Here is a 22,943-nt window from a genome sequence, read left to right on the forward strand (position 1 = left end):
CTCCAATTTTCAGGGACAGGAAAGGAGTTGGAATTTAAGCTAAGCACCAGTAGCCACAATGATTTAATCAAGAATGACTGCATAATGGAACCTCCCATAAAAACCCCCCAATGATGGAATTTGGAAAGCTTCCAGGTTGGTAAAAAGCACCCACATACATCTGTGTGCAATTTTCTCTACTTCTTGTCTATCATTTCCTGTAACAACCATGAAAGTCCAGTTTCATTTTAACTCTGAAAATCAGGGGACATCATTAACAATAACTTGCTGACCTCTCTGACCAATAATTATTTCCAACCATTCACTTAGGTGTTATTTTTTTTTAAAAGATTTATTTATCTGTTAGAGAGAAAGAGAGAAAGCATGCACAAGCAAGGGGAGTGGCAGGCAAAGGGAGAAGTGGGTTCCCTGCTGAGCAAGAAGCCCGAGATGGGACTGATCCCAGGACCTGGGGATTATGACCTAAACTGAAGGCTGTGCTCAACTGACTGAATCACTCAGCTGCCCCAGGTGTTATTCTTTTTCTAAGCCTGCTGACTCTAAAATTCCTATGTTTGTCATCCTCTAGTGACTTTAGCATTAGAAATAACTGAATATGTTTTGGGATGCTTGGGTGGCTCAATCAGTTAGGTGTCTGCCTTCAGCTTGGGTCATGATCCTGGGTTCTGGGATTGGGTCCTGAGTCAGGCTCCTTAATCCGAGGGGAGTCTGCTTCTCCCTTTGCCTGCTGCTCCCCCTGCTTGAATTCTCACTCTCTCTCTCACTGGCAAATAAAATAAATAAAATCTTAAAAAAAAAAAAAAAAAGAACTAACCATTTTTCATCAAGTTATCCACAGTGGTAAACTTCAAACTTTCAGCCAAAAAGAACCCATGTAAGAACTCCCAGATCCCTTAAAACTGTGACCTATTCAGATGAATATGGATCACCTGTCCCATATATCCATTTTCCACAGAAACTGAAGCCCCTAAGGTCAAAGATTACAATGCTCATGATCACCAGCATATCCTCTGCACCTCAACGCACTATAACTATTGGTTGAATAAATAAATCAATAAACAAACAATAACATTCTGTAGTAGTTTCAAAGGTAGAGTCATATACTAATCAGAATGGCACATACTTGGTAGGTAAATGAATCATAAGCTTTTCAAGGGGTACAGGGTGCTGTTTTATTTTTTAAAAGATGAAAATATAACAACATTTTCTAGGCACAGCATAATGAATTGAACTAAGACTAGGGACAATCAATTATGAACTCTACCTATAAGGTTTAAGTGCCAGTCAGTAAGCCATTAATATCTGGTTAAAGCTCTGTTAAATATTCTAAATACTCATGAAAATGCTTTTAAGAAATCAATCTTGTATGACTTGTCAACCAATTTTCAAGGTTTATTTTCTAAAATTGAGATGTAATTTACGCCACAAAATAAACTCTTTTAAAGTGTACAATTCAAGGGCATCTGGCTGGCTCAGTAGGTGGCGTGCAACTCTTGGTCTCAGGACTACGGGTTCAAGCCCCACACTGGGTATAGAAATTACTTAAAATCTTAGGGGATGCCTGGGTGCCTCAGCCAGTTGGGCGTCCGACTCTTGGTTTTAGCTTGGGTCAGAGTTGATGTGTCTTTCTCCCTCCCCTCCCCTACTCTCTCATAAATAAAAATAAAATCTTAAAAAAAAAATCTTGAGGGGTGCCTGGTCAGTTAAGTGTCTGACTCTTGATTTTGGCTCAGGTCATGATCTCAGGGTTGCGAGATAGAGCCTGTGTCAAGTTCTATGCTGGGTGTGCAGCCTGCTTAAGATTCTCTTTCTCCCTTTCCCTCTGCCTCTCCCCAGCACCCTCCAAAAAACCAAAAAAGCCCAAAAAACAACAAAACAAAATCCTTAAAAATAAAATAAAACAAAATAAACTGTACAATTCAGTGGTATATTTTTAAAGTAGTGTCACCATGACCAATATGTAATTCCAAAGCTTACACATAAATTAGATAGAGGTCCTAAATGCTAATGTAAGAAACATGGAAGCAGGTAAAAATTGTTTTAACATTTTGAGGGTGGAGAATTTAAGCTAGAAAGGGTGAGCACAGATCAGATGTTCTGGTGTAAGGAGAAAGTTAAAAGAAGAGGTCAATGTAGTTTCATATCCTATAAATAGTTTGTATGTAGAGCCTCTATCTTCTGCCCACTGAAGGTAATTACATAATGACTTTCCCTCCATGGACTGAAGCTGGGAGACAACTGGCTGCTGCACTATTCCCCCTTTAATTCTTGCTACTCCAGCAGAAGAAACTCTTTCATGAATCCTTCTAAACACCCAAAGGCACTGGAAGCCCCATACAGACTTATACAACCTAGAAGACTCAGGCAAAGCCACCTGAGCATTTGGCCAAAGAGACAAATAAGAACTACAGAAGCCATGGGGCGCCTGGGTGGCTCAGTGGGTTAAAGCCTCTGCTTTCAGCTCAGGTCATGGTCTCAGGGTCCTGGGGTCGAGCCCCGCATCGGGCTCTCTGCTCAGCGGGGTGCCTGCTTCCTCCTCTCTCTCTGCCTGCCTCTCTGCCTGCTTGTGATCTCTGTCTGTCAAATAAATAAATAAAATATTTAAAAAAAAAAAAAAAAAAAAGAACTACAGAAGCCAGAAGCAATTCTACCTAGAGAAGAGTGAGGAACTGGGAAAAGCAAGAAGCTAACAAAGGGCTAGAGTTCAAACACCTTCCCCGTCTCGGAGAGGCACATTCCATCCTGGCTAAATAGCTCTGGGGAAAAGGAAATCAACTGCCAATTAAAGCATCTGCTCATCACTGTCATGCTATATTCCCATGCTATTCCTTCTATCATCAGATGTCACATACAGTTTAGGTATTTAGGTAGGTACAGATTACGAAGTCTACCAATCAAAACCCACAAAGGTGGTGGTTCTTGTTTCTGAATAAAATGATGCCTTGGGTTGTGAAGATGTTTCATTATCAGTTCTAGAATGAAACTCCAGGGGCGCCTGGCTGGCTCAGTCGGTTAAGCGTCTGTCTTCAGCTCAAGTAGGGATCTCTAGGTCCTGGGATTGAGCCCTGCGTAAGGCTCTCTGCTCAACAGGGAGTCAGCTTCTCCCTCTCGCTCTGTGCTCTCTCTCTCTCAAATAAATAAGTAAAATCTAAAAAATAAAATTTATAGAATAAAACTCCATACCCAAACGCCCCAAGGAAAGGAAGAATGCAGGGAGTCCAGTAAAAGTCAACAATAATATTAAAACTTCCCTACCAGGGCTGCAGATTACCATAGCCATCCTTCATAACTTAAGTGGTTTCAACAAAGGAGCTTAAATTAAAGAATGAGTCGGAATAGAAAATGAGGACCACCCAGATGCTCCAAGACATTCTTATTTTAAAAGCTTTGTCATCTTTGCTTAAGGCTCCTTGGTAAACACCCTCCCCGAATGTGGTACCAAATCTAATAAGACTCCCGGCTGAAAACAATACCTTCTGCAGTTTTAGAAATGTGACAAGTAAATGGGATGCTTTCCAATTAACCTATGGTCAGTTTTCCCCCCAAAACTAAAAATTTTTACTTGTCTAGTCTACAAATGCCAAAAATACTGCAAAAAAATGTGTATTTGCATTTTCCAGCTCTATTTTTTCTAAATGATGTTAAGCTATTGTGTCTTTAGCTACTCCATTTGGAGTATCATAAACTATGCATGTCTTGTATCATCAGGGTCAATCCATTTCACAATGGATTTCTGCCCCTAAAGTGACAGATTCTCTCTGGGTTTTTCTTCTTTTCTTAAAACTTCTATTTTATCAACATGATGGTAAAAACTCAAACCATTTCAATTGTGAAAAATGAAAGGTTATGATATAAGCCTGTTACTCAGGGCCACAGAAACTGTGCCCATTTGTTATATGAATGCTAACAGACTCAATGCAAGATATGCCTTCTTCCTACCACCACCTCCATTAGCCTTCTAACTTTCCTATTAAAATTTTTTTGTTTGCTAATAGAATAGTACTATAATAATTTTGTACCACTTCAGTAACTATGGAAAATTACTTTCTGTGTTTGAGACTTATTTGGAAACTTAATCCAGAAGCTGTATCATTTTTGCTTAAATAATACAAATTCCTTTGGAAAAGCATCATAGCAAGCTTATATACTGGATGGCATGTAAATCCATCTAAAAACCAAGAACAATTCTATGTTCATAAGTTACAGAAACACTTTGGGGCGCCTGGGTGGCTCAGCTGGTTTGGCATCTGCCTTCGGCTCAGGTCGTGATCCAGAGTCCTGGGATCAAGCCCCGCCTTGGGCGCCCTGCTCAGTGCAGAGTCTGCTTCTCCCTCTGCGTCTCCCTCCCCCGTTCCTGCTCTCTCAAAAAATAAAGAAAATCTTTTAAAAAAGTGGTATTAATCTACCACCATTCCAAGATCTCTGGAGGAAATATGCTACATAAACAGAAAATACAACTAAGGGCATAAAATAGCATCAACCCTACTCTAGCTCCTCCTACAGCAGAACTGGTATCAGGTAGGCAAGGCAAGTGTTTGCCATGGGCTCCTAAAGCACATAAGCATTAGCCTTTTTGACTTAAAGAAGGTCCACCTGCTTGCTAAGTCTCTTCTAAATTGTACCAAAAAGTTCTAGAATAAAGAATATAATCAATCCAATGCAGTGAGTGGTTCTCCCAATTCAGGGCACATCAAAATCACACGGATGACTTGTTAAAGCAATGATGGCTGGGCCTTTTCCGCAGAGTTTATGATCTGGTAGGTCTAAATCGAGGCTGGAGAATTTGTATTTCTTTCTATTTCCTTTTTTTTGTCAGAGAGAGAGAGTGCACAAGTAGGGGGAGCAGTAGGCAGAGGGAGAAGCAGGCTCCCCACTGAGCAAGGAGCCCAATGTGGGACTCCATCCCAGGACCCTGGAATCACTACCTGAGCCCAAGGCAGAGAGGCTTAACCGACTGAGCTAGCCAAGCATCCTGAGAATTTATATTTCTATATATAGAAATATATAGATATAGATATATTTCTATATATTTCTATATATCAAGGTCTGAGGTAGTGCTGACACTGCTGGTCCAGAACCCACTCTGAGAACCACTGCACTATTGTTCACAGAAGCTGTTCATTGTAGTCTTTATCTTGCAAGATTTCTGCTGATCACTTAACAATAAAACACATCAATTGTACTGTCAGTTTTTCAACTTTTTATTGAAAATCATTTCCAAGTTACAAAAAAGTTGCAAGAATAACAGCACAAAGAACACATGCATGGACCTGTTACCCAGATTCAGCTATTGATATATTTGTTTTGTTTTTCTTTTTTATTTATTTTTTATTACGTTATGTTACCATACAGTACATCATTAGTTTAGGATGTAGTGTTCCATGATTCACTGTTTGTGTATATAACTACTGACACACTTTGTTGTATATACCGCCTCATTCATTACTCTCTTCCTACCCTGTCCATACACAGGAAGTATTTTTCCCTAAACCACATGAGAGAAAAAAGCATACAACTTGGTCCTCCACCCCTAAAAACTTCAGTGTGTACTTCCTATCAAGAATGTTCTCTTATATAAATACAGTAAATATCAATTTCAGTGAATTTAACATCCATACACCACTACCACAATCCATACAGAGGAGTTCCATTCCACCTGAAATTCCCTCATGCTTCCACTTTACAACTGACTCCTCCCCCAACACCTTGGCAACCACTACTTTCTACTCCTTTTAATTTTGCTTTTTCCAGAACATCATAGAAATGGAATCATGTTGTATGTAGTCCTTTTAAAAATTATGATCAACATTGGGGAGGGTATGGGCTATGATGAGTGCTGTGAAATGTGTAAACCTGGTGATTCACAGACCTGTACCCCTGGGGATAAAAATACATTATATGTTTATTAAAATTAAAAAATTAAAAAAAAATTATGATCAAATACACATAACATAAAATACACCATTTAACCGTTTTGAAGTGTGCAATTCAGTGGCATTTAAATACATTCACAATGTTATCCAGCCATCCCCACTACCAGCTTCCAGAACATTTTTATCACCTCAAAAAGGAAACCCTATACCCATTAAGCAGTCACTCCCTATCTCCCCCTTCTCCAGCCTCAGACAACAGCCAAGCTACCCAATTTGCTTTCTTCTTCCATGGATATGCCTATTCTGGATATTTTATATAAATGGCATCATACTATATGTGCTCTTTTGTGCCTGGTTTCTTTCACTCAGCACAATGTTTTCAAGATTCATCCAAGTTACAGCATGTGTCAGTATTTCATTCCTTTCTATGGCAGTGTGTAGCCTTTTCAGTCTGGTTTCTTTTACTCAGCACAATACCTGAGATTCCTCCATGTTGTTACGTACATGTGTAGTTTCGTCATTTTTATTGCTGAGTAGTATTCCACTGTAGGCACACCAAAGCTTGTTCATCCAGCCACCAAATTTCACTCTTGATACTTTTCCCGGGAATGTAATCATTTTACTCAAGGTAATTTACAACTAATGGGGTTATAATGCATTTGCAAATGGCAAAAGAAAAACTCAAATATAGATCACATAAGTAGCTTCACAACTCCTTATCTGCAATCCCAAAATCCCTTAAATATTAAGTGTTTTGGAAAATTTTCAAGTCATCTGAAGTCATCTGGAGACAAATCCTGACCTATGGTATACTGCGTCTCTTTATAGTCTTTATAGTCCTCTCAGTGAGAATATTTACATATTTTGGTGCAGAAGTATTATTATGACTGATATACATCCCACTGGGGGATGTAATCCATATTTGTTCTATGTACCACATTGCCTTTCTGTATTCAGAAAAAGTCATAAACTTATTTGACCCCACAGATTTTGGATAAAAGTTGTGGCCCTGTATTCACACAGCCCTAAATGAAACAAAAATTAAATCAATGATTACCAGAGTTAGTGAACAGGCATTAATCTTTTCTCTCCATTATAGACTGGTTCCCCATTACACCAACTAAACCTCTGCCCTACAGTCCCCTTCTTATGAGCAATGTCCATCCTGCATGGTCCTTGCAGGTTATTATAAGCCTAAAGAAACTGACTGCCATTTATAAAAGTTACCTCTTTTACTAACATACACATGAAGTCTTTTAACAAGCAAATGTTAAAATTCTTAAAACATCTGATTGCTTCAAGGCATATTCTTCAGCAGATATAAGGCTGCACTGTTCTGAAACCTAAATGACCCCTTTAACGTTCCTCACCTGAGAGGAGAACACAGCTGCTATGCATACACATCACAGACACTTACTCATTCCACGCATACTGAGAACCCATCAGTGCCAGGAGAGTGGCAAGCATGAGGGTAACAGGAAGGAACAAGATAGACAAGGCTCCCACTGTCATGGAACTAACTCTCTGGGAGGAATAAGATACACAAAACCACTGAGAAAATATCAGAATGATCGATCCTATGACAACAAACCAGGATATGATGAAAAACCACCAAGGAGTCATTTTGGATTGGATGGTGAGGTAAGGCCTAGAGAGGTGAAACTGAAGCCAAGAACTAAATCCCAAAAGACGAGTGAGGATCAGAGGGAAGGACAGTGCAAAGGCCCTTTCAGGGAAAGAAGTCTGGACTGATCAAGTCTACAGAAAGGTTCAGTGTGACCAGAGCATAAGAAGAAAAGTGGAGAGCAGTATGGGATTAGGCCAAATAGCCAACGGCCAGCTCATACAGGATTCTGTAAGTCAGAACAAAGAATTGTGAATTTCTTCCAAATGAGATGGAAGACCATTAGAGTATTTTAGGCATGGCAGTTAACATGATCTGACGGATATCTTCAAACATTCATTCTACTTGCCACGAATAGATGGATAACATGGGACTGGTAATCCAATTCTCTCATTAAAAAAAGAACCATGTATACATATTTAATACACTGTCACTTCATATAATAAAATGCCAAGAAAAGATTGTATTTCCTGAAAGGTGATTTTTTTTCTAAGCCACTGTCTTGAATGATTTCACATGAGTATCAATGTCTTTGGTCTGCCAATTATGTTTCCAAAAGCTACTATACCACACAAATTTAAGAACTACTTCTATGGACCTTATACATTAAGTATTACTCTGCTAATAAATCTGACAATATAAAGTCAACGAGTACTAAAGAAATGAAGAGTTTAAGCTGCTATTTAAACTTCAAGACATCTCTACTTTCCTTAAAATACCAATATTTAATAAAAACACAGTTCATGAAATAAGACCAAAGCTGAGGTTACTGCTGTCAGTTAAAAAGTAACTGTGGCCTATAAATTCTACTTTTAGTTCCTAAAGATAATAGTACATCTAGAAAGTGTGTATAAGACACGTGCAAAAAAAAAAAAAAAAGACGTGAATGTGTAAGGACAACATAACTACTCTTATGTTTCCACAAATTGAGGATTGATTTTTTTTTTTTGAGAATTGAGGCTTTTAAAACAAAAAAATACTTAGCTTTCTAGAAAAATATTTACAGAAAAAAAAATACTTCTGGACTTGACAAAAATACCAAATTATTTCAAGCACAAAAATTTATTTTTATGGATAGTTTTCCCCTGCAGAACCAAACTGAAGAAGCAGCTCTCTAGTTAATACAAAGAAATTTATTCCATGGCAAACTGTTTAGAGGTAAACTATATCCTCAAAATACAGCATACTCTTACTTGAAGTGTTCTTTAATTTGGATTACTAAAATTCTAAGTTCTGTGAACAGATTAATGATCTACTTTCTTCAATTTAAAATCCCACAAGAGATCACTTGAAGATTACCTTCACTTTTAAATCATTTCATATTATATAGACTAAAATATCACTCAATGCCTTGAGTGCCTAGCATTTCACTTTCAGTTTTTTTGAAGATTTGAAGGAACTGACCAAACATGATACTCTAAAACACTAGGACAATATTATGAAAAGTTTAATCTGTAGTTCAGACCACAGACTAGAGGTCAAAGAGAAAGTTCTTCTCGATCTATTCATGGGTTTCAACAAAACAGCTGTTGCAGGGCTTCATTCTCAGAGCAAGACTGAAAATCCAAGAAACCGCTAATTTGTACAATTTCTCTGGAAAGTTGTAAATTTCAGGCTGAAGCAATGAAATGTATATTTTTAAACATAGTAAATTTATTAAATTCTGCCAGGCTCAAACATGAATATTCCACCACAATGAAGAACATACACAGTAAATTTAATGATTATATCAAATATATTCAGGGATAAATGCTACGACACTTTCTATCTTAAACGCTACAACACTCACTTTATATCTCATAGGCACCCAGAAGAACTGGAACATGCATCCTCATCGCCCATGTGTGGACAAACAGCCACAAAGAACCACAGCTAAGCCTAAAGTTGGCTGTTCTTTGAAGGCATCAACAGGAGGCTTCTGGAAATCTTAACCTTGGTTTCTTAAAAAAACTTTGAGTAGCACATGATGCAGAAATGTGACAAAGACTCTTCCTAACCCAAGGCCACTGGAATGTGTGGAAACTCACCTGTGTTACACTCCTTCAACTCCAAGTCCTTTACAGGCACGCCATCAGGAGTCCGAAAGGCATTAAGAATCTGCAAGAATATGGTGTATACACGAAAGATGTAAATCATTAATCAAACACTGAATATTTAATTTTCCCTCCTTGATTTTATTCTATGTAATTTAAGGCTATGATCACTTTATTAAGGCAAAATTAACCCATGTACATTCTAGGCATTCAAAACTGTTCATGAGCAGAACATAATTACTCAAAAATTCCCAAGTACACAAAAAAGGCAGAAGAACATAACCATCAAGTACCCGAGCTCTGAAATCAGACTGCCTACGTTCGAAGCCTCTCTTGCTCTCTTGCTGTGTAACTTTTCAGTGCCCAGTTTCTCACCTGTTAAACATAAGATGATTCCCTGGGCTCATGCCAGTCCAGAGCCATGGCACTTAACTCCCTCAGCCTGGTCAGGTTATTTTTCCCATCTTCAGAGGGACTGTTCTCTCACAGCATTCAGGCCTGGGCTTATATGTCATTTCCTTAGCGATACCTTCCCCCAACTACCCAAATGAAAATAGCCCCTAGCCTAGTTACGGTCAACACCTTTATTTCAGTTTCCTTTAGATCATTTATCACTGCCTGAAATTATGTTTTTTTGTTTACTTTTTTATTATCCATGGACTCAGTGACTTTACAATACTCACTGCTTATCACTCAGTGCCTAGCATGTGCTTGGTGCTTTGTATTTGGAGGGAATGAATAAAGAGTACCTATTCCTAGGATGCGGTCATAATTAAAGAACTAATGCTTGTAAGCATCACATGACGCCCGGCACAGAGTAAACACAGTCTGCTCTTCCTATTATAAAAGCCTGACCAGATTTTCCTGTAAGTTCAGCCATTATTTACGCAGCCAGTCCTTCAACACTGAAGAGTTATGCAGCTCCCAGTTTTTACTACTGTAAATAAATTGCATCTTTATGTATGCAATCCAACGCTCCCTCTGGGATTATGCCTTAAAGGATGATTACCAGGTCTGAGGATAGCAATCATGAACCTCACCTCAGTGAGTGAATGCGTAACTGCTGAAATCTACAAAAGTTCTATGGATTGTACCCAAGCCAACTTGCTGGTTTAGCTACTGTACTATAGTAATATAAGATGCTAACACTGCAGGAAGGACACCCAAAATTTCCCTGTAAGTTTCTTTGCACCTTCCTATGAATCTATTACTTTTTCAAAACAAAAAGTAGAAATAATTTTTTAATTGACAAAAAAAGGAAAAAGAAAAAGAAAAAAAAGAGCCTTACCTCTTCTTTTGTGGCATTTTCAGGCACCCCACTTAATCGAATAAGCTTGCTTGGTTTTTCCTCATTTGGGCCAGTCCTATAATCTTGATCCTTGAATCCAGAATAAAAAATTATTTCAGAAATAAAAGCATGTTAGTTTGCAAATGAAAGCAAAGATGAAATGCAAGTTCTCAGGATCAAATATCAAAATCACTTGCATCACATTAAGATATGAAAAATTATAATTCTCTACTTTTCTGAGTTCCAAAATTTGCTTTCAAATCATTAGTATGTAAGTGTGCTAAAATCAAGGCTCACTGAGGAGTCTTGAAATAGTAAAGCAGAACATTAAGAGAAACAGTGCTGAATAGGACTTATAACCATGAAAAAAAAAAAACCCACTAACATTCTCAAAAATATTTTTCACATAATAAATATATATACATATGTAAATATATATATATGTAAAATTTTCCTTTCCTGAATGAGAAAATAGAAAAAAAAATTTTAATCAGGTGCCATTTGTCAAAGATGTCAATTATAAATAAATTTCAGAACAAAATCAAAAGGTGACATCTGACCATACAAGAGTACAATTCAGAGAAATCTGCATTTTCTGTATTCACAGAAGCCTCAACTGCAACGTCCTCTCTTACTCTTTAAAGCGTCCTGAGGGAACCTGGGTGGCTCAGTGGGTTAAAGCCTCTGCTTTCGGCTCGGGTCATGATCCCAGGGTCCTGAGATCGAGTCCCGCATCGGGCTCTCTGCTCAGCAGGGAGCCTGCTTCCTCCTCTCTCTCTGCCTGCCTCTCTGCCTACTTGTGATCTCTGTCTGTCAAATAAATAAATAAAATCTTAAAAAAAAAAAAAAAGCGTCCTGATCTTGGAGCTCTTAGGTGGCTCAGTGGGTTAAGCCTCTGCCTTCGGCTCAGGTCATGATCTCAGGGTCCTGGGATGGAGCCCCGCATTGGGCTTTCTGCTTAACGGGGAGCCTGCTTCTTTCTCTTCCTCTGTCAGCCTCTCTGCCTACTTGTGATCTCTCTCTATGTCAAATAAATAAAATCTTCAAAAAAAAAGAGTGTCCTAATCTGAACAATAAATGATATATAGTCAATCACCTCTAACATTCTCAAAATTCATTATTTGGTTAACATGTCTTAAGATTACTGTCCAAAGTAACAGAAGCCTGAGTTGAGATGGGGAAAACCTACTTCAAAAGATAATATTTGCATTAACCAACTGCAAACTTAATTCTTCTCACTTATTGAAATTCAACATTTAAGTCAATTGAGTTACCTTAAAAAGATACTTGAAACATTAACATTACCTTCTCATGACTATGGAAAGACTCCTAGGTATTCTGTATATCCTAAATGAGTTTCAGAAAATGCACCCTACTGGCTGGCTCAATCAGAAGAGCCTGCGACCTGATCTTGGGGTCACGAGTTTGAGTCCCATGCCGGGTGTAGAGATTACTTAAATAAAAACTTAAAAAGAAAAAAGTGTATCCTAAACAGCCATGAGGCCTGACTAAAAAGAACTGAGAGAACCAACTCCCAAAGACATTACTTTCTAACTAAATTATCTCAAGGCATTTAAATCCTCAACATAAACAAAATAATGAAAACATATACAACAAAAGTATGAACTGAGCTGAGAGTCACTGCTCTAGAGATGTACATTCCATTCTCGAATATACATTTTTTTTTAAGATTTTATTTTTAGGGGTGCCTTCGGCTTAGGTCGTGATCCCAGAGTGCTGGGATCGAGCCCTGCGTTGGGCTCCCTGCTCACCAGGAAGCCTGCTTCTCCCTCTCCCACTCCCCCTGCTTGTATTCCCTTTCTCTCTCTCTCTCTCTCTCTCTCTCTCTCGGTGTCAAATAAATACATAAATAAAATCTTTAAAAAAAAAAAAAAGATTTTATTTTGAAAAGTAATCTCTAGGGGTGCCTGGGTGGCTCAGTGGGTTAAGCCTCTGCCTTCGGCTCAGGTCATGATCTCAGGGTCCTGGGATAGAGCCCTGCATTGGGCTCTCTCTGCTCAGCACAGAGCCTGCCTCCCCCTCTCTCTCTGCCTGCCTCTCCGCCTACTTGTGATCTCTCTCTCTCTCTCTCTGTCAAATAAATAAAATCTTTGGGGGGGGGGGAAGTATCTCTACACCCAACATGGAGCTCACACTTACAATCCTGAGCTCTAGAGTCACAAGCTCTACTAGCTGAGCCAGTCAGGTGCCCCCATTTTGTTTTTTAATGGTTATAGAAGGGGAAACCCAGGACCAAGGATCCTGGACCCTACGCTTCATCCTTCAGAAATGCCTTATGATACAACAAGAAGCAGAAAAGCGATCTACTCCGTTAATATACCTGAAGGTCCCGCTGGGCATCTCGGGAGGTTTTGCCCTCTGGAAAAGACTTGCTCTGACCATAGCCAAATATCTGGCTTCCCGGCAGCCTGTGATCCACATCGCGGTACTCCATGCTTCTGTAATCAGTGTCTTCCCGGCCAAGAAAGTCCAGACCGCCTTCTTCTTTAAACACACCAGCATCTGAACTCTGTTGTTCACCTCCAGAAAGCTGTGACTTGTCTTGGTCTTGAAGTGGACTCTGGCTGTTTTGAAAGTCCGATGTGGACTCATGTTCAAAGGCTGCATCTTGTTTTTCTCCTTCTCTTGTTTCTGAATGTTCAAATTCTCCCTTCTGAATGCCAAAAGCAGGCCTTTCTGTTGTATGGTCATGTGTGGATTCTTCTCTCTTGTTCACGTTCATACCAGAATGTTCTCTATCTTGTGTAGAGGGTTGTATGTAATCCAAAATATTTGGATCCACAGAGGGCATCTCCCTATCTTTAAACTCCATACAAGGTCCCACCTCTCTGCTCCTAAAATCCTGATCAGTCCTGGACCGGTGTCTACCTCTGAAATCTGAATGTGGCGTATCCCTGTCCCTAAAGTCTAGATCACTAGTACCTGAACCTCGGCCTCTAAAGTCCACCTGTGTTCCATCTTTGTCCCTGAAGTCCAAATCAGACACATCTCTATTCCTAAAGTCAGAACGGGACTGATCTCTGGCCCTGAAATCCAAATCTGATAAATCTCGTCCCCTAAAATCTGTGTGGGATCCATCCCGGCCTCTAAAATCTAAATCATAAGTGCCCCGGCCCCTGAAGTCAGATGAAGGAGCATCCCTACCTCTGAAATCAACAGTGTGAGCATCCCTGTCTCTGTAGTTCATGTGAGATGTCTCCCTACCTCTATAATCCATAGAAGTCCCATCTCCACCCCTATAGTCCATTGGTGGTCCTTCTCTATCTCGAAAATCCCCAGCATGTATGTCCCTACCCCTGAAGTCCAACTGTGATGAATCTCTGCTCTGGAAATCAGAAGATGAAAAATCTCCCCCCCTGAAATCATGTCCAGGTCCCTCCCCTCCTCGATAGTCACCATGCGGTCCGTCTCTAGCTCCATAGCTGAAAGAATGCTCCTCTACATTTGCAAAGGGAGGCCCCGAATGCCCCTGGAAATCAAAGGGAAGTGAATCTCTGCCAGGAAAGTTGCCAGAGTGTCTCTCTTGAGCATGACTCTTAAGGGGAGGAGGAGGATAATCCCTGTTCCACCCGGGAGCAAACCTTTCTTCTTGGCTCCCACTGTAGAAACAAAGACAGTGTTATTCATATTGTCCAGAGAGTTTGAAATCTACACACCAGCATATTCTTCTCTAATCACAGCACATTCTTCTGTAAACATTTTTTTTTTTGGCAGAGTTCTGTAACAAGGTCCTAGATCTGCAGAAAACAGCAATGTTTTGCTATTTTAAGACGAAGTGGCGGAGTAAACTTTAATGTTCCCATTTCAGAACACGAGGAAAGTCAACACAAGGTTTTCAACATGACTGCTGCAGAAAAAGCTTTCACCCAGTCCTGCAACAGGGAAAATCCGCAACACCAGATAAGCTAGCAATGGTGACACACTACAAAAATTTCCATTTCCTACAGCCAGGGAACTTAGAATTCCAAGATCAACATGATTCCTATATGTCAAATAAATCAATGCACTATAAATGTATTACAGTAAATTTCAGGAGGTGTCTTTCTCATTTCTGCATACAATGGTAACATTGCAAAATATCTGATTACAGCTACAGCATAGACACCACCCAGATCGGAATGGATGCACACCCAAAATGAAGGAACACTGGCTGTAAATCACCAGTAGGAGCACACAAGGGTACACCAGCTGAGCATAAACCCTGGCTGCATCTAAATCCAGTTCTACAGTGGCTCCACCTAGAAGTGCTCTCACCTGGGTCCTATTATTTTAACTACCCAAGAGTATCACAAAAGGCAGCATGAATCATGCTACAAAGCATATGTACGTCAACTCAGCCAAGCAACAGCATCTAGCTTAATGCTGAAAGGGACCTAGAGAGAGCATTAGGCTTTCAAGTATTATCTCCGGGTCCCAAAGGAAGAAGTTGATATTCCAGATTCTAATGCCTCGTACTAGTTTTTCATAGTAATAAAATATATTTAAAAATAAGCAAAGTATTAAATTCACATCCTCAGTTTACAAAACTCAACAGATAAATGAGAACTGGCCTACTCTTTCATTCTACCCAATTCTTCCCTTTGCCTAGCCTTCAGACCATCTACACACTTAGGCTTTGGTAAAAAGGAATTTAAATAGGCAATTAGATGCCTAGGAGCCTGAGCTTAAGGGTGAGGGAAGGGTACAAAAAAAGAAAACAGGAAATGATCTGAAGGGCTATCTGCTATTTAGCAGTAAAAAAAAAAGTATTAGGAAATCACGTCCAACTCCATTCTCTCCTACCAGAATATACAGGATATGACCCTCTGAGCACAGACTATACCACAAGAGAAAAACTCAAAGGACAACTGATTCTGGGTCACTCAGTTCAGGAGAAAGAGTTACAAGGCCAAACCCTTTCTTAAAGTAATAGGACTTCAACAAGAGTAACCTGAACATTAGAATGATGCATATTTAATGGCTTTTCGGAACATGATGACTTCCATTAGCTCCCATTAACATTAGTTATGTCTGTGTGGTTCATCCCAAGAGAAGCAAGTTGAAACATTCTTCGTATTTTGCACTAAAATTAAGACATTATCACTAACTCTAGTGTCTCCCATATTTAAAATCATCAAATCCCAATAGTTAGCTTATAGGAAGACTTAAGCTTCAGCAAACACTCATGGGTGCTGAAGCATCTAAACCTACATGTTTTCTAACACTGTCTTTGAATACTGCCCTGAAGATTATACTACCCTCTTAAGTTGGGAGGATCAAATAGATCTAGAGTAACCTACTGTACTAGCGTTCTTAGAAATGTTATTTTATGCAGACTATTCAAGAAACAGTTCTATTTACATAAAATAGCAGTGATTATGAAAATCACTTTCAATCAAATAAAATTTAAGAAGCTGATAAAATAAAATGTAAAATCATTTTCCTGTAAGATACTTTTTTTTTTTTAAGGTTTTTTTTTTGACACAGAGAGAGATCACAAGTAGGCAGAGAGGCAGGCAGAGAGAGAAGGGGAAGCAGGCTCTGTACTGAGCAGAGAGCCCGATGCAGGGCTCGATGCCAGGACCCTGAGAACATGACCTGAGCTGAAGGCAGAGGCCCAACCCACTGAGCCACCCAGGTGCCCCTGTAAGATACCTTTCTAAAAAAATCCAAATTAGTCTTCCAAAAAGTTATGCTATATAAACTACATCTCCCTTCTAGTCAAAGACCTTAAAAACAGCACATAATAACTTATATTTAAACTAAAATTCTGGGCACCTGGGTGGCTCAGTTGGTTGATCAACTGCCTTTGGCTCAGGTCATGATCCTGCAGTCCCGAGACTGAGTCCCACATCGGGCTCCCTGTTCAGCAGGGAGTCTGCTTCTCCCTCTGACCCTCTCCCCTCTCATGCTCTCTCTCTTTCTCAAGTAAATAAATAAAATCTTAAAAGAAAAAAAAAACTAAAATTAAGGTGCAGGAATATAATTTTAAATAACAAACTGGTCAAACAAAAAATGTTCTGAAAATGTTTTTTCAAGTTACAAAATAGAGCTAAGTTTACCCAACATTTCTGAAGGCGTAATTATACAATCTAAATAAATTAAAAATTTTAAAAAATAATCTAAATTAGGCTATTTCTGTATGAAATAGGCTTACTTACAAAATAGTTATCCATAAATATAAGTAAAAAAGGATAGATTACAACCTAAATATTTAAAAATGTTGATGTATAAGCCCACTGATCTAGACTAGGGATCGGTGATCTTTCTACAAAAAAGCCAGATAGTATTGGTATTAGGCTTTGCAATCTGTCACAACTATTCAACTCTGCCATTGTGGCATGGAAGCATTCACACACAATATCTAAACAAATGATCATGGGTGTGTTACAATAAAACAAAAGGGAGCTAAAGACTATAATTTGCTGACCACTGACGCAGACCTTAAATTTTGAAAGGAAAAATGTACCCAGCATCATCACCATTGCTTTAACTTAAAGACTGCTGAGCCAAAAGTAAAGACCACTATCTAGTATTTATGAAACACTAGCTCTACTAAATATTTAATGGATTTTTAAAACTCAGTTCTCTATCTAATTTTTCACTGGAACCCCCAGCTTCAGAATAATGATAACAGCTCTTAAATTTGTGTGATAAAATCTTGAAGACTGCCAATCCAAAAGAAAATTTACTAGTAACAGAAGTTTCAATTGGAGCATTTAAAAAATATATACATATATATTTATAACATACATATAAATATTTAATATATAATTTTAAAGATCAGATTTCTTTGCCATACACCAAGTAAAATCATAAAACCATAAATCATAAAAATAACATTCCTTTAGCATTTTATTAATTGTAAGCATAATACAAAAGCTTTAAAAATACAGTCATCATTTATTATATTGGCTATAAAAAAAATTGACTCCCTACAGATCTAAAATATAATCTACTAATAACTGAAAGGTACTACTTTCTCAACTCATCTTTGTACCCAGTAACACTTAATATTGAAAATGTACCTTAGAAAATTGCATCCCGTAATTTTTTTTCTTAGAATTATTTTTGATAACTGAAACACAATTTGCCATGGGCCAAACACAGCCCTGGATTCTAGACATAAATTAGTGAAATTAACAAAACTTTTATTTAAATATATAAATGTTCATGTACGTTTTTGCTAGCTCCCCCTATTTGCCAAGTATGTATTACTTTGTTAAAAGAGATTTTTAAAAAATTTTTAAAAAAATAATAATAATTTAATTAAAAATTATTTTTTAATGTTTAAAATATTTTTTAATGTTTAAAAAGTGCTGAAACAGGAGTGCCTGGGTGGCTCAGTGGGTTAAAACCTCTGCCTTCAGCTCAGGTCATGATCCCAGGGTCCTGGGATCGAGCCCTGCATCCAGCTCTCTGCTCAGCAGGGAGCCTGCTTCCCCCTCTCTCTCCCCACCTACTTCTCTGCCTACTTGTGATCTCTGTCTGTCAAACAATGAATAAAATCTTAAAAAACAAAAGAAGTGCTGGGGCGTCTGGGTGGCTCAGTGGGTTAAGCCTCTGCCTTCGACTCAGGTCATGATCTCAGGGTCCTGGGATCGAACCCCACATCGGGCTCTCTGCTCAGTGGGGAGCCTGCTTCCCCCTTTCTCTCTGCCTGCCTCTCTGCCTACTTGTGATCTCTGTCTGTCAAATAAATAAAATCTTAAAAAAAAAAAAAAAAGTGCTGAAACACTGGGACGCTTGGGTGGCTGAGTCAGTTAAGTGTCTGCTTTCGGCTAAGCTCAAGTTCCCAGGGCCCTAGGATTGAGTTCCACATTGAGCTCCTTGCTTAGTGGGGAGCCTGCTTCTCCCTCTGCCTGCTGCTCCCCCGTTTGTGCTCTGTCTCTCTCCGACAAATGAATACAATCTTAAAAAAAAAAAAAGTGCTGACACACAAAACACTTGGCATGCTCAGTATTCAACCTCACAAGCACTTTGGAAATGAGTAGAAATTTTTTAAATAGTTTCTATTTTTAAAAAGCAGAGCTATTTCTATACAAAGAAAATATCCCTCTTTATGATAGACCAAAAAATATTATATATCTTTATCATTAAAATATTACAATTTCAGTATTCAAATTTTAAAGACTTACCGAAAAGGTCCTGTTCTGTTAGCAGATCGAGAATCCCCCCACATCTCTTTCTATGTTAAGAGAGCCCAGTAAGTAGATCCTTTTGCTACCAAACTCTGGTTATAGTAGTACCTGTATAAAATAAACCACAAAATATAAACACATTAGAATATGAAGAAAAAAACTAAACTAATTTCTTCCACCTTGCTTTATCAGGAACAACAACAGGGATATTTTTGGAAGTCACTTTTAATTCTATTTTTTTTTTAACTTTAGAGAGAGGGAGGGAGCATGCATGCACTAGTGGGGTAAAGGGGAGAGGGAGAGGGAGTCTCAAGCAGACTCCACACTGAGCGCAGAGCCTGACGCAGGGCTTGATCTCATGGCCCTGAGATCACAACCTGAGCCAAAACCAAGAGTCATGTCACTTAATCGGCTATGCCACCCATGCACCCCGGAAATCACTTTTAAACATTTACTTATTAATTTATAACAAGAATAACAAGAAAAATACTTTTTTTTTTTTGAGGGAATGAGCAAGCGAGAGAGGTGGGGAGGGGCAGTGAGAGAAGAGGAGAATCCCAAGCAGGCTCAAAGCCCAATGGTAGAGCCCTACGTGGGACTTGTGCTGACAACCCTGAGATCATGACCTGAGACAAAATCAAGAGCTGGACACTCAACCAACTGGGTCACTCAGGTGCCCCAAAAGAAATAAAATTTTTTAAAAAAAGATTTTATTTATTTATTTGAGAGAGAGAGAACAAGTAGGCAGAGAGGCAGGCAGAGAGAGAGGGGGAAGCAGGCTCTCCACCAAGCAGAGAGCCCGATGTGGGGCTCAATCCCAGGACCCTGAGACCATGACCAGAGCCAAAGGCAGAGGCTTAACCCACTGAGCCACCCAGGTGCCCGGAGAAATACATTTTTAATTAAAAATTAAATTTAAACATTAAAATTAAATTTAAAACATTTTTAATTAAAAATGTATTTCTCTTGGGGCGCCTGGGTGGCTCAGTCAGTTAAGTGTCTGCCTTCAGCTCAGGTCATGATCCCAGAGTCCTGGGACTGGTCCAGCTCCCCGCTCCACAGGGAGTCTGCTTCTCCCTCTGCTTCTGCTCCTCTCTCTCACTCATAATCACTCTCTCTCTCAAATAAATGAAGTCTTAAAAAAAATGTGCACTCTGGGGCATCATAAGTTTCTCAATGTAATAAGAATGGTTTACGTTTTCCAAATATTTACTAATTTTTCTATCCTCCATTCACCTTCCTTTTTGGAAACAGCATCTTTAATATTAACACCATTCAGTCCATGGCTGATCCTACACAATCTTGCCTATCAATCAGAATAGTCTACCACTCTCATCACAGTAATTGCTCTAAAAATGGGCATGTACCAAGATGCACCACACTATGAGATAAACATTATTTAGAATTTAAACAAATCAAAACCTAGCAGGAAAAGCTCTTTATCTGCTTCTTAACTGTCTGATTGTATCAAGAAGAGAACTATTAATAGAGAACAGAGATTCCTCTTTACCAAAAAACTTATCTGCATAACAGGGCAAAGTCTGTTTCTCAAACATCTCTTCTCACCTTTATGCTAAGGGTCTTCCTCTCCTTTGTACTCTCAGGTCCCTAACCCTCTCCTTATTTGGTATGTCATATAAACCTCATGCTGCCGGACTGCCTTGGAAATGTCATGTTTGCATGGATTCCTCATACATGGATTCCCCATATGTAAGACACTATACTTAATTTTCTCCTGCTAAAAGATAAATAAATAAAATTAAAGCTAAAAATGGGCATGTAACCCAAGTCAACCTGAGAAGTCATCTCCACAACCTTTGCTGCAGTTACTAAAAAAGAAGCAAACTTTCACTACTGTGGATTTGGCAACAGCTTCTTAAATATGACACCAAAAGCACAGGGAAAAAATTAAGTAGACTTCATCAAAATCAAAAACTTTTGTGCAAACAAAGTACACTACCAAGAGAGTGAAAAGACAAACCACATTTCAGCAAAATGGCAGATGAGGAAGTTCCAAAGTCTCATTCTTCCACAGAAACATCAAAAAACAGCAGTAAATGTTTGAGCCAGCTCTGCTGGGGCTTAGAAAACAGCCAAAGGTGCGTAACAACGAAGAGAATGTGCAATCAAGAAAAAGCTATCTTCAAAATAACAGTCAAGTTTTGTGGTGGTTTCATTCATCCCTGTTCCACCCACCCTTGCACAGGCAGAGGTTTTATCCTAAAGAAATGGCAGCCTAGTTCCCAGTTCCCTCCTTCAAATCAGAGGGAAACCTGATTTGCAGATTACTGTGCACATCTCTTCTAATCTGTCTGGGAGATATCTGAAGGACTGATGTGAGGATTGGTGCTTGTCTCTGTTTCATCTAACTCAGAACATGAGTGGTGGGTGGGGATAGGGTAAGAAGCATTGCCAGTAAAAGCTACAAAATAGACTCAGATATGGGGAAGTTGGGGTGAAAACACTTTGGGAAATTAGGACATTCCAAAGTAACAAACATAGGGGAAATTTTAGAAAACTACGTGCATACTCAGACAAGACACATGATGAGACAAGACCTGAGAGGACCTTAAGCTTTCACCTCAGGTTGATCCCAAGGCCCAGAGCAAGCTTGGCCAAATGTTGAACGAATGCCCCAGCACAGAACCAATATGCAAAAACAAACAGAGGTGGTTATTCATTTTGCTCCTTTTCTCTTTGTTTTTGTTAGTGTTTTTTGTTCATTTTCATTTGTTTGAGCTTCTGGCATTCATGGAAAACATTAGATGAACATGAGCTAATGGAATGGACATCAGTGATCACGCAGTGATGACAAAGAATAGTCTTTGCAAAACAGTTTAGAGAAAGCCTCAAAACAGACTACTACAGCCTTCAACAATCCCCCACCACCACATCAGCAAACCCCAACAAAAGGTACATCTGATTTCCAGAGTTACCATATTATGATAGTCAAATGCCCAATTTTCAATAAGAAAAAAAAACACAAGACATACAAAGAAACAAGAAAATATGGCCCATTCAAAGAAACAAAATAAACTGACAGAAACTATCTCTAATGAACCCAGATATCAGATTTACTAGACAAGGACTTTCTAACAACAGCAGAAATTATGCTTAAAGAACTAATGGAAATCAGGAAAACAATGCATAAGCAAAATGAGACTATTTACAGAGACAGAGATTTATACAGTGGAATAAAAAACCTGGATCTGAAAAGTACAATAACTGAAATGAAAAGGTCACCAGAGTGGTTCAACAGACTAGAGCAGGCAGAAGAATCAGCAAACTCGGAGAGAACAGGATTGAAATTATGAAGTCTGAAGAGCAGAAAGAAAAAAGAACAGACAAAGATGAACAAAACCTATGGGGACTGGAGATACTGTCAAACTGACAATGATTATGTAATAAATGAGAAGGGAGTCCCAGAAGGAAAAGAATGGGCAGAAAGATTATTTGAAGAAATATTGGCCAAAGAAAAGAAAAATTTCCCCCAATTTTATAAAAGATATGAATCTACAAATCTAGGAAGCTAAATGAAATACAATGAAATACCCGCCTGGGTAGCTCAACTGGTTGACCATTCCCCTCTTGCTTTCAGCAAGAGTCATGATCTCACAGGTGGTGGGATGGAGCCCCTTGGCCCACTCCATGCTCAGTGGGGAGTCCACTTGAGGATTCCCTCCCTCTGCCCGTCCCCCAACTTGCACACAATGCACATGCTCAAGCTTTCTCTCTCTAAAATAAATAAATCTTTTTAAAAAATAAATAAATCAGGTACAAGTAAGATAAACTCACATCCAACACATTATAATTAAAGACAAAGAATTTTCAAAAGCAACAAGAGAGAAGTGACAAGAGATCCTCAGTAAGATTATCAGTCAATTATTCATTAGAAACCCTGGAAGCCAGAAGGTAGTGGATAATTTCTGAAAATACTAAGGGGGGGGAACTAAACTGCCAATCAAGAATTCTGTATCCAACAAA

General features: G+C 38.9%; 1 protein-coding gene across 3 annotated transcripts in view; it reads right to left on the reverse strand.

The window, feature by feature from the left end:
• The window catches only part of RBM6 (RNA binding motif protein 6), a 104,338-nt gene that overhangs the window by 57,712 nt on the left and 23,683 nt on the right, over positions 1-22,943 (reverse strand). For 2 of the 3 annotated variants that reach the window (XM_080797477.1, XM_080797479.1), the window contains exons 2-5: positions 18,957-19,067; positions 13,160-14,438; positions 10,819-10,908; positions 9,525-9,594 (exon numbers count right to left, since the gene is read on the reverse strand). In XM_080797477.1, coding sequence (XP_080653603.1) covers positions 9,525-9,594; positions 10,819-10,908; positions 13,160-14,438; positions 18,957-19,000 — 1,483 coding nt within the window. In that variant the 5' untranslated portion in view covers positions 19,001-19,067. Of the gene's footprint in view, positions 1-9,524; positions 9,595-10,818; positions 10,909-13,159; positions 14,712-18,956; positions 19,068-22,943 lie in introns of all 3 variants that reach the window. The other variant, XM_080797478.1, reaches the window with a different exon arrangement.

The sequence above is a fragment of the Martes martes genome (assembly GCF_963455335.1).
Source record: "Martes martes genome assembly, chromosome: 1".
Lineage (NCBI taxonomy): Eukaryota > Metazoa > Chordata > Mammalia > Carnivora > Mustelidae > Martes > Martes martes.